Source organism: Haliotis cracherodii, unplaced genomic scaffold (assembly GCF_022045235.1).
Source record: "Haliotis cracherodii isolate W230 unplaced genomic scaffold, xgHalCrac1.p SCAF_18, whole genome shotgun sequence".
Taxonomy (NCBI): domain Eukaryota; kingdom Metazoa; phylum Mollusca; class Gastropoda; order Lepetellida; family Haliotidae; genus Haliotis; species Haliotis cracherodii.
Genome location: NW_027266273.1, coordinates 18,737,480 through 18,753,410, shown reverse-complemented (window position 1 = coordinate 18,753,410; position 15,931 = coordinate 18,737,480). Strand labels below are relative to the sequence as shown.

General features: G+C 38.2%; 1 protein-coding gene across 11 annotated transcripts in view; it reads left to right on the top strand.

Moving 5' to 3' along the window:
• Nucleotides 1–15,931, top strand: part of LOC139465845 (cAMP-regulated phosphoprotein 21-like) — a 71,701-nt gene that overhangs the window by 22,645 nt on the left and 33,125 nt on the right. For 6 of the 11 annotated variants that reach the window (XM_071247796.1, XM_071247798.1, XM_071247797.1 and 3 more), the window contains exon 2: nt 10,908–11,055. In XM_071247796.1, coding sequence (XP_071103897.1) covers nt 10,917–11,055 — 139 coding nt within the window. In that variant the 5' untranslated portion in view covers nt 10,908–10,916. Of the gene's footprint in view, nt 1–270; nt 314–3,946; nt 3,969–4,799; nt 5,010–7,538; nt 7,562–10,907; nt 11,056–15,931 lie in introns of those variants that run through there. The other 5 variants (XM_071247789.1, XM_071247792.1, XM_071247790.1 and 2 more) reach the window with 5 other exon arrangements.

Here is a 15,931-nt window from a genome sequence, read left to right as displayed (position 1 = left end):
CATATTGTTATGTTGAAGTTGAATTGTTGTGAAAACCACAAAGCATGGATGTTCAAGTACTTTGAGGGAGTGAAACAAACAAGACGCCTTGGAGCGTATTTGCTTGACAATAAGCTATGAGTTGATTAAAGGGTGTAACCAGAGCGGCATTTTACTGCTACTTGCCTGTGACGGCTCCACCCTTGTCTCCCACCTGTCCTCGTTGTAACATCACATAGTAGTGGTATACAGCAGCTGCCCCATGTTTACACTTAGAATCTACAGGTATGATAGGGATCGGAGAGCTGATCGAGGTGGCAAGGGCACATCTGTTGTATGTCTGTGTGTGACACTCATTGCTTTTAGAGGACATCACTCTATTTTGTTCTGATTTATGTTAATAATTAATTCTTGGAACGAGGGATGTTCTATGGAAACAGACCCAAGCTTTTGTCTTATGTCAGATACATATCCTCTGATTGTCTGAAGAAACTAGGTTAAGGTAATATGACAACATATGTAACATTCGTTAGTGAAACTCATGTCTACGTTGTGGAGGGTGTGCAGGAGTTTATGATGAAGAAAAGATTTGTAAACTTTATGCTGCGTTGCTTTCAATTTTATTGTTGACGTCATATGTATGAGATAAGCATTTTTGTGAGATTGATTTGTGGAGATTATGTCAGTGCATATCTATGTTTAACATATTTATCTTATTTAAATCCAACCTGTGTCCAATATGGAAGGCTAGAAATTAACACTAGCCTGGCTCTAGCCAAGGGCAAGTACAAATTTCCCCATTGATCTAACATTACAAGGGCATTTTGTCTTCACCAGGGTCAGTAAAGCTTTTGAGTTTAGTTCTGGCCCTGAATATGTCCATTTATGCACTGTACTAAGAGTGAATTGTGAGCAACTTTCATGACAGACACTGTATGGAATGTATGAATCTGTGGACACAGAGATTATTTACCGGTGAAAATACTCATGCTTCCTTTCATCATGTACAAGAACAACTTCTACCAATATTGTTCTATTTCTCTGCATTACATCCCTTGAAATGGAAGACAGACAAGATAGTAAAGGAACCAATACATTTATGTGGGCCCTTTTTTTTTTCACAAATAGCATAAACATTAGGATGAGAATGAGTGTGTGGGACCCCCCAATCCCCCCCCCCCCAAATTATATTGATTCGGTTATATTTGACTCCTCAATGCATGCACAAATCTTTCAGATTATCTCCCAACTTTTTCAAATCTATAATGTATACCAGATGTAATTTGCGTAACCAGCTCAATATTTGGTCCCAATTATCACAATTGCAGTGTCATCTTTGTTGTCTTGTGTTAATTGTTTCAGGGTAGTACTATTGGTGCCCCAGCCACTTTGATATTTAAATTGTGTCCTCACTGCCCCTGTGTGATGTCAGTAAGATGGAGGCCATGCTGCCATTGATTCGGTGACATCAGTACTACTTGTGAACAATGAGAACACTGTTTAGTATCCTGTTCACTTGTGACACACAAATCTAATGTGTTCATATACTTTTCAGAAACCTCATATTTTTGTAGACAGGGTGGGTAATAATACAAGTCTTGTGATGTATATATGTTTGTTTCATGCCATTTAGATTCAGACCTAGATAACTGAGATATGACCCAGTACATACCACATCAGTGGAAGAAGCGATATGGACTTGAGATATGGTTTCACATATGTACATACAATATTAAAACATTGTGAATTTATTCTTTTCCTGTCAGGTAAAGCTACTCTGATTGACTCAAGCCTGCCTTGCATCTCTAATACTGATATGTGTCTGTCTTCTGTTCGCTGTCTTTGTTTATGTTGTATTGATTTTATGAGAGGTTTTGCAGGAAAGCTAACACCATGCTGTGATACTCATAATGAACTCCATACAAAGTAACATGAATAAATCATATGCACATACATTTCAGACACAATTATTTTATGAAACGTCGATCATCAACATTGGCCTATTTTTTAACCAGGAAGTCACAATAACAGATCTTGGATTATTTTCGAGTTACTTGACACAAACTAAAATCATTAGACCTAGATGTGCCTTATGAGTTTGTTATGTGAAGTTTACATTTTATACGTCATTGGATGAGACTATTAGCATGATCCTGAATCTGACTCTCATGGGCATAAGAATTACATGTGATGTTCATATAAGTTTTTTCTGTGAAATTATTATAGAAGTGATGTACACAGTGCAGGAATACTTTAATATTCATGGGCAGTCCCTGGTCAAAAAGGTACAGTATCAGTGTTTGATATCGTTCTTCAAATACATTTTATACCCCCATTGGGGATTCCAGGTTAGAATGCTGAGTGTTGCATTATACAACAAAGAAACAAATGAAATATGTTTTTCTGACGTTTGAAAAAGTAAGTGTTTTTGGCTGCACATCTGATAATAAATACATTTACTATCCCTGATGCTACTTATGTGTTCAACTCTTTAATAATGTTAATATAGTACCTTTGAGTGATCATACAGTTCAGTCATGGTGTTCAACAAGTAATATCGCCATACTGACATTGATAAAACTCTCCTGTCGCAGTTGATCACGTCTGTCATTTTGCATGTACTGAAGTCAGTGTATTACAGTGGACTGGAACTTTCTTGTGAGTTAGTAACAGAAATGATCAACAAATGGTATTGTTGTTGAAACCTAATTGTTGTAAATAACTAAACAAGTGAACTTTTACTGAAATGTTACTGAAGGATATTTTTGAGCATATTTCGGTTTATATTATCTCTTGTTTTGGGGAACTAAATGTTTCTATGATACAACTTGTGGTTATGTGGCCATCAGTGTACACTTCGAGGTAATACACTGCAGTGGTGTAAAATCAGATAGAGATAACAGAAAATTATTAGAATTTACTTTTGCTCTGAGTTAATGAAGAGTATGGAAGCTTCATGGAGTGTAGGCAAAACATGCTGTGGCAAACTCGGATGTTCAGTTTCGTATTCACTGTATTCACGTTCATACTGGGGCAGTGGGGTAGCCTAGTGGTTAATGTGTTCACTCTTCATGCCAAAGAGCCAGCTTTGATTCCCCACATGGGTACAATATGTGAAGCACCCTGCCATGATATTGCATGAATGTTGCTAAAAGCTGTGTAAATCAACACTCACTCACTCACTCACTCACTCACTCACTCACTCACTCACTCACTCACTCACTCACTCACTCACTCACTCACTCACTCACTCACTCACTCACTCTGGTCGGTGGGATAGCCTATTAGTTAAAGCGTTCGCCCGCACGCCAAAGACCTGGGTTCGATTCCCCACATGGGTACAGTTTGTGGAGCCCATTTCTGGTGTCCCCCGCCGTGATATTGCTGGAATATTGTTAAGAGTGGCGGAAAACAATACTCACTCACTCACTCACTCACTTGAACTATAATCACAAAATGTTTAATAATACCCATGTATATGATAATAGAGCTCTACAATTTCTATATGCATTATTACAAAAATTGTAATTTGTTTCTCAGGTTAACAGTTTGAAGTCAGTATTTAGCCTCCACAGTACATGATGTTATACATTTGGTCTTTTAGCTATGCAGAAAATGGTTGGTTGAACGTGTCACTGTGTTCTTTAGATAATTGTATGTTATTTCAGTATGTTTCTATGTTAGCAAAGATACAGTTTATGGGAGCACTGAATAGCTTTAATAGTACAGCAGAGTACAGCAACATGACCACACCTTTAGGAGTAAATATGTCTAGAGCAAGACTTCCTGATCGGTATAAGATGATATCTTGAGGATCAGCACAGAGTGGCGTTTACTCATTTTTACGCATCAAGAGGTCGAGGTTGCCTCTTACATGTACTGAACAAGGAAGTAATCAAAGTAAGGTCTAACAAAGGTGCCTCTCATGGAACTGCAGGGTTTGTGTACGCTGGTATGTACAATTGATCAGCGTGTTAATCTACATGCAGGTTAGTGTACGCCCAAGTCTTGACCTGTTAACACAGTTTCATAACAAGAGTAGCACCCCTTCTCTTTTATGGCTCACTTTATTATTAATAACATGCTTAAGTAAAACTTTGATGACCTTATTCTTATACTGTTATAAAAATTATTATGATTTTAAGATTTTGTGGTTGAAAATGTCATTAATTCTGACCTTGAATCTTTTTGTTTTGTTCAAGGTTTCATGATAACTATTTGTTAACTTTTTCCACTCCATACTAGGTTATGCTGTAGCAAGCATTAATCGTTTGTTCCCTTTATAATGTATTATGTATTTGTGTTGAAACAAGCAGTCATGGTCTGTTGGTATTTGTTCTTGGTATGCTGAAAAATGATGGCATTTGAGGGGAAGTATGTCTGTAGCTTGGCCACAACTCAGAGGTGCCATTTATTTCTCCTGTAAGTAATTTCTCATCGACTAGAGGTATTTCTTCGCCGCATGTGTTAAGCATTATTGAACAGTGTGTGACGGCAGGCAGCAAGTGGTTTTACCTTAATCCAAGCATGGTAATATGGGTTGTAATTGTATGCATGTCAGTCGGTTAGGTCAGGTTATGAGGGTAAGTTCAGCATCACCTGGAACTGTTCCAAACCCGTTTCCATTCTTAGAAGTTCCATTGTGAGTGGTGTACACACGATCAGAGTACTACTACCTGGCGCAGCAACTGCTGGGCTGGCTGCTGCTGATGCAGCCACCGTCTGCCAACACAACACCTGCTCAGACCCCTTAAAACATGTAAACACAGCTCCTACTCGCCCTCTCTCTTATTGTATTACTTGTCTCTGACTGAGGCTGTGTATCACTGAAGCTGGAATATAGGTTTTGTGCATATAGAAACCAGCACATTATCATGGTGGAGTGTCGAGGATATAGTGATCACCAGGAAGCCTCATCAATGTGTGACCTACCATTCTGAGCATATTCATCATCATGTCTTTGTGAGTGTGCTGGCCAGAAGAAATGTGTGTTCAAATAAGCGACAAGTCATGTGCTGATTCTTCAAATGGTTGGTTTACTGAGTGTTTTTACAACAATATCTGTCAATTATGTACCTTATATACATTTACCTAAAGATAGAAAATGTGTTTTCAATTTGTTTTGATTGTATGTTTTGTCCAGCCTAGCTCTCTCTTCCTGTATATATGTGACCATGTCCAGGACCTGTTAAATTTTGTCAATGTGTTAGTGAATCCTCAAATGTTGAATATGACAGTGTAGATCTCAGGTGAATAATTTATTTTCTTTTGTTCGAAAAGGGTTCTGAGTGCAAATTGTGTTCATTATTCTCATACATTATTTGATTGATTGCAAACACATACTGACATAGCACATCTTTTAGGGTTCTGCACTTACCTATTGATAACTGAAGTGTGAAGTGCTGACGGCAGAGAAGGATTATTTAGTTACTTTGTGTTTTTTATCAGAAAGGATACACCCAAAGTCATATTAAGTCATGTTAAATCACTCAAAAGGAATAATGAGTGGTTGGGGTAAACAAGTAACTTTTGTGTTCATTGGGTTTTAAGTTTTGTTGCGATATACCAGTTGCCTTTTGATGCATACAGCCTGTAGCACTAGTTATTGTACTGAGTCTGAATACTCACTGACATTACTGCTAAGATTTGAGCTCACACAAGGCACAATTTATCCATTGTAATTGTTTTTATTCTCATCGCAATTAAATTGCAATTTACTAATACTTGTCATGACAAAATTAACTGAGGTTTGACATCTGCTCATATTTATTTCTGTTTAAGGGTATGTGCTGGTGTGTTTTTATTTTAACTCTGCAACATAGCACAAGTATGAAGGGGTGCGATCAGTCATCATAAACTAACAGTCAAATCATCAAAGATTCAGAGTTCAGTATCAAACAAAAGGGGAATTATTTCATGTTTTGCAACAGATCCAGATTTCTTACCTCAAAAGTGAATGAGAGTAGCATCAAGTATGATTTGACCAAAAGGCTACCCCCCACCACCAACAAATACTATGAACTCTGGTTGACAATGGTTGATTACAATTGTTACAATTGGCTGTTGGTCTTGTTTATTGAAATTACATTGTGGTTTTATTGTACAATTTTGATTGGTCATGAAATTAGATCAATATGGATGTCGTCCAGATAGAATTATTGTCTTGTTATTGATCAATCTCTCCAATCACTGCTGTCAGTCAGACATTGACTATTAAGAATTGCACTGCTGTTCTATTTTTGTATCGAATCTCCAAACTATCATATGCATGATAATTGCCTGTTAGGGTTTGTTTCAATCCTCTTCTTTTTTGTCATTCCCATTCACAACAAGAATGATTCTTTAACCTTAGATATTATGTATGTCAATAGTCTATAGCCTTGAGCTCCCTTGTATGAAATTATAACCGAAAATCGGCACATCGTACAATTGTAATGTTTGTTTGGAACATGGTACTTGCACACATCTTTTTAATGTGAACAGCACGCAATGATCATTTAGCTATCAGGTGGCCTTAAAAACACTTTTGTTCAACCGTAAAGAACGCTTATGCAGTGCCACATACACAGCTTGCTGAAAATCAACGTCTACACGTTGTGGGTATGCTGCAAACAAAGTTGCCAGACATTTTAATGTTCGTCGAAACACAATATCATCTCTTTGGAGACGTTATCTACAGCAGGGCGACACTGATGACCTGCCAGGGGCCGGTAACCCAAGTGCGACGTTACGTCATCAAGATAACAATATTCGGTTGCTGCATCTACCGAATCGATTCCAAAGTACCACATTAACAGCTTGGACAGTTCCTGGGTTGAGACCAATTAGTGGCAGAACCGTATGCAACCTGTTCAGGGAGCACAACATCCGCCCCACATATCTAGCGATATCCTTAGTTTGCTTCCACATCACCGTCAGGCATGCCTAGCTTGGTGTAGACAGCATCTGAGATTCAGAAGACAAGACCTGGGCAGTGTTATGTTCAAATGAGTCCAGGTTTCATCTGGAGTTGTGCAAGGGTCTAGCGGCATCCAGGACAACGTTTTAGCAACACTTGCGTTACCCAACATCATCAGTTTTGGGGTGGAAGTGCAATGGTATGAGGTGGCATGACACTACACTTGCCAGTCTTGGGAGATCATGATTCATCATTTTGAATGGCATACGCTACCGGGATGACATCATTTGAGATCATGTTGGACCCTTTGTTCAGGTGTGTAACGTCACGTTACAGCAGGATATGCACACCCACATGTTACACATGTTGTAACAGACAATTTGAGACAGCTTAACATTTCTGTACAGCCATGGCCTGCTGCTTCTCCAGACCTCTCCCCAATGGAACATGTCTGGGATGAGATGGAATGACGGGACCAGAACCAGCAAGCAATGCTATCTCAGTTGGGCCAATCTTTGGTTGACATTTGGAACAACATCCCCCCCAGGCTGTGTGGTGTCTTCAATGCGCCCCTGCTGCCTTACCTGTATCAACACAAGTGATGGTCACACCTCATATTGACATTGTTAATTGGGTTGTTACACCACCCCTCTTGTAAGGTGTGTTGCTGTCTCCTATTACCAGGTATGGGTTTTGTCAATGAATTTGTTATGATAAACCAATGATCAGACAAATGACCAAATATTATTTTGTTGCTTTCAATAACAAAACATTTACAGAACAGCACCTTTACTTTTTCCCACAAGTTTATATATATCTATGTAGCTAGTATTTATGGTATGTGTAATACTTATCAGAGTTAGAAATTAAGGGAGGTCCTGGGGTCCTTGATGTCTATTGCTCGAATTATGTTTGAATCTAGAGACTCCTCATATCTTTAACTTTTGACTTTGAGGTTATGACAAGGCCCCATTTACTTTCATGCTTTTTTAATTTGGATCACTGTTTATACTGCAGGACTTGAATCAATGGCGTATCTCAAATCTTTGGTGGATGGTCCTAGTAAGGGCAGATTTCGAATTGCATTGTTAAATGACATCGATGATGTCATGTATGTAGATTTGTCGTCATGTCTTAAGCTCAACTTAAACAGTAAACAGCTGAGAGAAGGTCAAGTAAAACTTTGCCAGAATCTGATGAAATATCAATAGGATTATCATGATTATGTTTCCTGAATTATAAAAAGATATATTTGTTTGGGTAAGATGTGCTCTGTCAGTTTCTACTACAATATGTGAAGTCCATTTCTGGTGTCCCCACCGTGATATTGCTGGAATATTGCTAAAAGCGGCGTAAAACCATACTCACTCACTCACTGTCAGTTTCTACCAATTATTTATTCTATCACAATGGGCCATATTCTGTTCCGTGAGTTCTCCTTGGATTCTCACTGTTGCTCAACACATGGCACAGGACAGGATATCCTTTCTGTAGCAGACAAGGGATTAAGCCGTCTGCAGACTGTTTTGTCTCCAATTCTTTGTCAGTAACCAGCTGTTTGTCATGGGATGTAGACTTTTTACACTTATCAAGATGTCAGTAATCCAGTATTCACAAGTTTTTGGGGAAGTGACTGATGTATGTGATTTGAGAATGGGGCCTAAGTGGGGCTGTAAACCCTTTTCAGTGTTTTGAATTTATGTTAGATAAGAAATGTAATTGTCAAGAAAAGTGTACAAGTCTCCCTGTGAGTGATAATACAATGACCACAGAACACTAGTTTCATTCCCTCCCTCTTGGAGACGTGTAGTAGTATAGATATGGAAGGTGCCATAGATTTTTTAATTGGCTCTGGATATCTGAATGACATCATTATTGACATGATGACATACAACATTAAAAATGTCATTGACTTCTCAATCTGACGTAAATGAGACAGTCTGCCATGGATTTCACCTTTACCATGGATCGGAGGCTTAAATATATATATTTTTGCATTCAAATTGAGGTTCAGCTGACACTGACAGACAGCTGTTAAGAAGATTTTCAGCAAGGTAGAAATAACATTGTTGTATCTATTGTGTATACTCAGAACTTCCATTATGGATATTGTAGCCAAAGATTCCAGGGTGAAATAATGCACATGTGATGCCATCTTAACTTGCTTCTATACTGCTGATTCTGTAACATTTATATTTCACAAAGATCAGAATTAGTAATGGGAGGACTTCCTTTGTTGAAACTGATAAAGTGAGTTATCTGATCTTGGTTGTTATTGGGGGTGTAATCATTCAGTCAGTGTAATAGTGAACCAGTGGGGACCTCAAGTTGAATGTGTCCCCAACACCCTTTGCTTGTCGATAGATTCCGGGTAAGAATTGGTCCCAAACAACGTATGCTAGTCATAAGAGGTGACTGGATCGGGTGGTCTGGCTCGGAGATTTGGTTGATTGCATGTCATTGTAACCGTAGTCTTGTGAACTGTAGTACAACTAATTTACAAGCAACACACAAGGTGTTGCTGTTTCTGACTGTTCTTTTTCTGTAGTGTTACTATGTCAAATTGTTTTCTAGGTTGTAATGTCCGAAGTGCTCGAATGGGCAAAAGAAACCTGGACAATAAATTAGAACAAATACTCCAGGAACTAGCCAGCAGGTGTAGTGGCCTTCTACATTCAATAGTCTGTTAAAAAATAGTCGTTTCTGATGCTGACATGTCCCAGCAGTTCCATATGTTTTTGTCATTATTCTGTCATTCGACATGTTTAAGGACCTTCTCAATATTAGAAGTATAATCCATCTTTGTCCTCAATTGCCATGTCAGCAGTAATTAGAAATATTGCATTTTTTTTTATCTCCCCGGCATATAATGCGGTGGGATATAGCTATGGGTATGTCCGTCTGTCTGTCTGAATCGTGTCCGGAGCAGAACTCGAAAACCGTTAAATATTTCTTCATCAAACTTTGCATTTATATCACTTAAGTGGTGAAGTTGTGCCTTTTGCTATTTTAGAATTTTTCCAATTTTTTTATTTTCCAATTTTCATGAAAGCATGCTGGACATAGGCTCACTTTGTGAGTGATCTTAGTTTCCGAAGCAGAACTAAAAAACTCTTGAATATTTCTCCATGTTACTTTTCATAGGTTTAAACTTCATATTGAACTGGTGCCTTTTGCTATTTAGGAATTTTAGAAATTTTTATTTTTTACGTTTTCATGGCAACAAGTTGGACTTAAATTCTATAAGGGTGGTGTTCGTTTCCAGAGCGTAACTAAAAAAAACTGTTAAATACTTTCTTACAAAACTTTGCATGTCTACCAGGCACATACTGAACTGGTGCCATTTGCTATTTAGGAATTCTATAAATTTTATTTTTTACGTTTCCATGGCAACAAGTTGGATTTAAGTTTTAATATAAGGTGGGTTCACTTATGGAGTGTAACAAATAAGCTGTTAAATATTTCCTTGCCAAACATTGCATGTCTATATATAAAGCACATACTGAACTGGTGCCATTTGAGTTTTAGAAATGTTTAATTTAGAATTTCCATTGCAGCTATTTTGACATGGGCTATGAGAAATGTTGGGTCAGTTACCTGGTTTGGGACCATAACGTGTTAAAATGGGCGGGGGATATAGATGACTTCGTTGACTATATGCTTGTTTAGTTATTGTTTCTTGTAATTTGTCATTTGTTGGCATAAAAAAACACCACAGAAACACATTTGTTTTACTTTCCATTTCAAATGGATGCGACCATGGTGGATCTTTTGTGGGTAAACAATGTATGCTTCTTCAAGAACATTCAACTCTTGACTCATTACATACAGAATTGCACATTTACTTGTGGTTACTTTACACACAGTTGTCGGGAGGGGGGGGGGGGGGGGGGATATGTCATCTTTCTGATGACTTGTTTTATTTTCATGTTGAAATTCGAGAAGAACTTCAAGACAAGACCAGTTTCATCTATTCATTATATTCATTTTACATGCCTTCATAATAAGCAAGTTGTTATTTTTGTTTCAGTGGCCCTAAATGACCATGGCGGAGTCTGAACGTCGGTCGGGCAAAACACCGCTGAAAAAACAACCAGAGATAGAAGAGGTGGAGGAGGGAGATGAAGAAACAAATGGAAGTCCGAACTCTGACGTGTCTGACACGACCATTACTCCAGGTAAACACATGATCCATAACAAATGTACATTCATCATTCACAGATACACACAATAGAAGTAGCCAATGATTGCATCAATATACTGCACAACCTGTAGGCTCAGATGCACCAGATAGCTGTTAAGTCATATAGAGATACCCTTTTTTCTCTGATTGAAAATACATTTCTTATAACAGATTCATGACAGCCATTAGAACAAAATCATTGTTGACTCACCATCATTGATAAGAAATTCAATACACTTGATCTGTTTACTCTAAAGGTGAAAGATTGCTATATTATTCTGCGAAATGTATTTTGATTTCTTTTGCCTTGAGATATTTTAAGCTCTGGTAAATTAATATGTCATCTGTTTTCTCAATGTTGCAATGAAATGTTGTTTTTCTAGAACAGTAAAATCATGGCAAGGTTTTGTTTCCCATAAAATAATCCATGTATGAATAGTCTTCAGGCTGCGAATTAGGCCACGAGTCAGAAGCCCGAGTCTTGTAAAAATCTGATCTGTGTTATAAACTCAACTAGTGATATTCCATATAATAACATCGTATTCTTCAGAAAATGGTGATAAGAGGCTGAGTTTGGGCTATGTTCAAGCCAGCAGTCTAAAACTGTTTTAGCAGAGTCCGAATCTTAGGTATGATAACAAATAAGAATAATTTAATTGTTTAAATGATCCAGTTAATCCAGCATTTGGTGATGACCCACCAGCAATTGAGTGATCACCACATTACTAGATTTGTAGGCATTTAACAGGAGAGAGTACATTATATTATCACAGACACTTTGGCAATGAAGAATTTTTTTTATCATTATCATGATTGTGCTAATTACCGTATTCGACGTAATATCAAAAGTTGAATTAAGGGGCTCTTATAAGAATATAAATTTGGAGAAAAAAATCCAGAGTTGAAAGATTGTAAATGTTGTGGTTTATGCTGACAGCCTGAAATGTTACAAAATAAAAGTCTGTGTGTATTATACATGACAGATATATTTATCCTGAATTTAATTGCCCATAATTAAGGGTGCATATAACACAAGAGTGCGTATTATACACGAATAAATAAGTCTTGTGTACATGGATCAGTAGGAAGGGGTGCTAATTGGGATTGTTCGCTAGCCAATATATTAGCAAATATCACAGTGGGCGCTTATTACAGCGGGCCGCTTATTACATCGAATACGGTATGTCATGTAAGAACTGGATTGAACAGCACTGTCTTTAGTTTGCCACTGTTTCATCTGCATGTTCTGGTAAGTGCTCTTAATCTGATTGGGAAACAACCTTCAACAATCAATTTATTATCCCCCGGCCCAACAAAGTTGGCGGGGGATATAGAAACGCTCCATCCGTCTGTCACGTTTCGTTTCAAGAGCATAACTCAGAAATCGTATTTTTTCATGAAACTTTGCAGGTCTGTCAAGTACATGTTAAACTGGTGCCTTTTGCTATTTAGAAATTTTAGAAATTTTTATTTTTTATGTTTCCATGGCAACAAGATGGACTTAGGTTCTGTGAGGGTAGGGTTTGTTTCCGGAGCATAACTCATAAACTGTTCAATATTTTTTCATCAAACTTTGCAGGTTTGTCAGGTACATGCTGAACTGGTGCCTTTTGCTATTTAGAAATTTTAGAATTTTTTATTTTTTTACGTGTCCATGGCAACAAGATGGACTTAGGTTCCAAACTCTTCTTGTTTTTACAATTTCCATGACAAGTTCCACCTCGGTTAAAAAAGGTAAGGGTTTGTTTAGATTTAATTATGTCATAAATTCTGCAACAGGGGTGGGGAATATAGCCACGTTAGTGGCAAATCTTGTTTAAACATCTATCAACATCCATCAACATCCAGGCAGTTTTAACACAAATGAGATAATAAACAGGTGGTCACATGCTCACTCATTGTTGCTATTTCAAACCTTTGTTAAAGCTTGATTGATAAGTTCTTAGCCTCAAACAGGAAGTTAAGTATAGTTAAATCTTTCGTTGTGGACACTACATGATGTCATAGAGGTATATCCACAGAAACTTGAGTCAACTGAGCAAATTGTTTCGAACTTGTGACTAGTAAGTAAATTAGCAGGGGTCTGTGACCTTTGGAAAATTTACGTACTTGAGGAACGTGCAGTAGATCAAGTAATTACCGAAAAAGGGCCTAGCATCAGTCATTCATGAAGACATGAGTACAACTCGAGGAAAAGATGCTCCTCCCTGTGCCACCTCAAAGATGTAGGCAGCAGAGTTTGAGCATGGCAGGAAGAGCCTTGAAGACAACCCATCCTTGAAGGCCTGTGGCGTCAGCAACACCAGACACGATCAAAAGAATCCACAATATCTGGGTGACCGACCGGCAAATAGCTGAGCCCAATCGTGAGATTACACTGTTATCACAGAAATTTTGGCAATGGTAAAAGTATCCCCTCCTTGGGTTCCAAAGCTTCTGACATCTGATAAAAAACACACGCATGACGTCTTGTGATGATTTAGCTATGCTTGAAGCTGTTCTTGAAAGGTTCTGGCAGCGATTTGTGAATATGGATAAAACCTTGGTTCACCAATTTCGGCCTGAGTTCAAACAACAATCAAAATGTGGAAGCATTTGACATCACCACCAACAAAGAAAGCAAAGACAGTTCCATCAGCTGGAAAGGCTATGGCCTCCATGTTCTGGGGTGCTGAAGGTGTCATCATGGTTGACCTTCTTCCAAAAGGCATATGATGCCATTTAGAGGATGAAAATATGACTAAGATATTTGGGCTAAAACGATAAGGCAAGATCAAGATGCGGTTTGTATTATGATATATATGGTCACGATACGACAGATATCGTGATAAGCATATCTATGTAAAAAAATTCATATTTATGTGGAAACGTCTTGACTATTAATATTACAGAGCAGGTTCAAAAGGAAAAACTAGCTGTAGACATGTTCATATTGCCTTTATTTAATAGTGAACATGAAAGCTAATTACAACACATTTTGCAATATTTGACTCATGATAACTCTGTGGTGTCAGTAGGTAATATAGTTTAGCAAGTGTATCGTTTTGTATCGATACAGTAAAAATGTGTCGTGTATTGTATTGTCAGATGAAAGCTCTCGATGTAGTGTGAGATATTAGATATGTGGGAAGCTGAGAAGGTGTGCTCAAACATCTGGATAATGCGCCAGTGCGCGTATCAGCCATTGCCATCACTATAATCCATGAGTTTGGCTTTCAACTCCTTCAGCAACCCACCTTGCTTTCCTGATCTTGTTTCCAAACTTGAAGAAGGTTCAACTGGAAGAAAGACGTCATAGCAGCTGTGGCGAACTTTTATAACAGCCAAGGGAAGGACTCCTACGAAGCTGGGTTAAAACTTGGCAGTGTATCAATGTGGAAGAGGATAATGCTGAAAAATAAATGATTTTTTTCTTCAGGTGTAGTCTTTCTGTGTGAGGCGCAGAACTTATCAATAACTCCCTGTATCTCTACATCGGTAAAAAAATTTCTATTGCAGTCATCTGTGTAACTAGCGTGTGCTGAATATTATCTTCAGTATTAAAACTAATGTTTGTTAGTTTTTTTGTTGTTTAACGCCACACTCAGCAATATTCCAGCTATAGGACGGCGGTTTGTAAATAATCGAGTCTGGACCAGACAGTCCAGTGAGCACAGATCCACGCAATTGGGATACAACAACATGCATCGACGATGTCAGCGACCACCCGATCCTGTTAGTCACCTCCTAGGACAAGCATAGTCGCTTTTTATGGCAAGCATGGGTTGCTGAAGACCTATTCTACCCAGGATCTTCATGGGTCATTAATGCTAGTGAGATATTGTAGTTGAATAAAATGTTACGATTGTATCCCATGAGGTGTCATGATGTACATCCTGTCACAGTCTTTCTACTGTGTGTGGGGGGGCGCATTCGTGTGTTACGAGGTATTGTGATTGAAATTTGTTTTCACTTCTCAACTTAAATGGAGACAAATTTTACATAATACCTTCAGGAAAAATAATACTCCATATGAGCACACTCGGAATTAATTACCGTATTCGACGTAATAAGCGCCCCGCTCTAATAAGCGCCCACGGTGATATTTGTTTATATATTGGCTATTGAACAATCCCAATTAGCACCTCTTTCGATTGATCAATGTACTCAAGACTTATTTATTCATGTATAATACACACTCGTGTGTTATATGCACCCTTAATTATGGGCAATTAAATTCTGGAAAATATATATCTGTCATGTTTAATACGCACAGACTTTTCTTTTGTTTCATTTCAGGTACATAAACCTAGAAATTTACGATCTTTCAACTCTTTTTTTCTCTCACCAAAATTATATTCTAATAAGAGCCCCCTATTTCTCAATTTGAGAGCGCCCTTGGTGCTTATTATATCAAATACGGTATGTCCAAAATGAAGATTTGACCTTTATTGTCCCCCGCCGCGCAAAAGCGCGGAGCGGGGGACATAGTATTCACAACTGTCCGTACCTCCGTCCGTATGTCCGTCCGTATGTCCCACCTGTTTGTTGTCGCGATATCTCAACTAAACACTGGATTGTCTTCATATTTGGAACTATGGTATATATACATACATACACCGCAGACACCAATTGGTTTTGGTGACCTTGACCCCATTTTCAAGGTCACAGCAGGCAAATCTGCTTTTGGAGTTGGAAAACGGTGTTGCCGCGATATCTCAAGAACTAATCTCTGGATTGTCTTCATATTTGGAACTATGGTGTATATACAGACACCGCAGACACCAGTCGGTTTTGGTGACCTTGACCCCATTTTCAAGGTCACAGCAGGCAAATCTGCTTTTGGAGTTGGAAAACGGTGTTGCCGCAATATCTCAAGAACTAATTGCTGG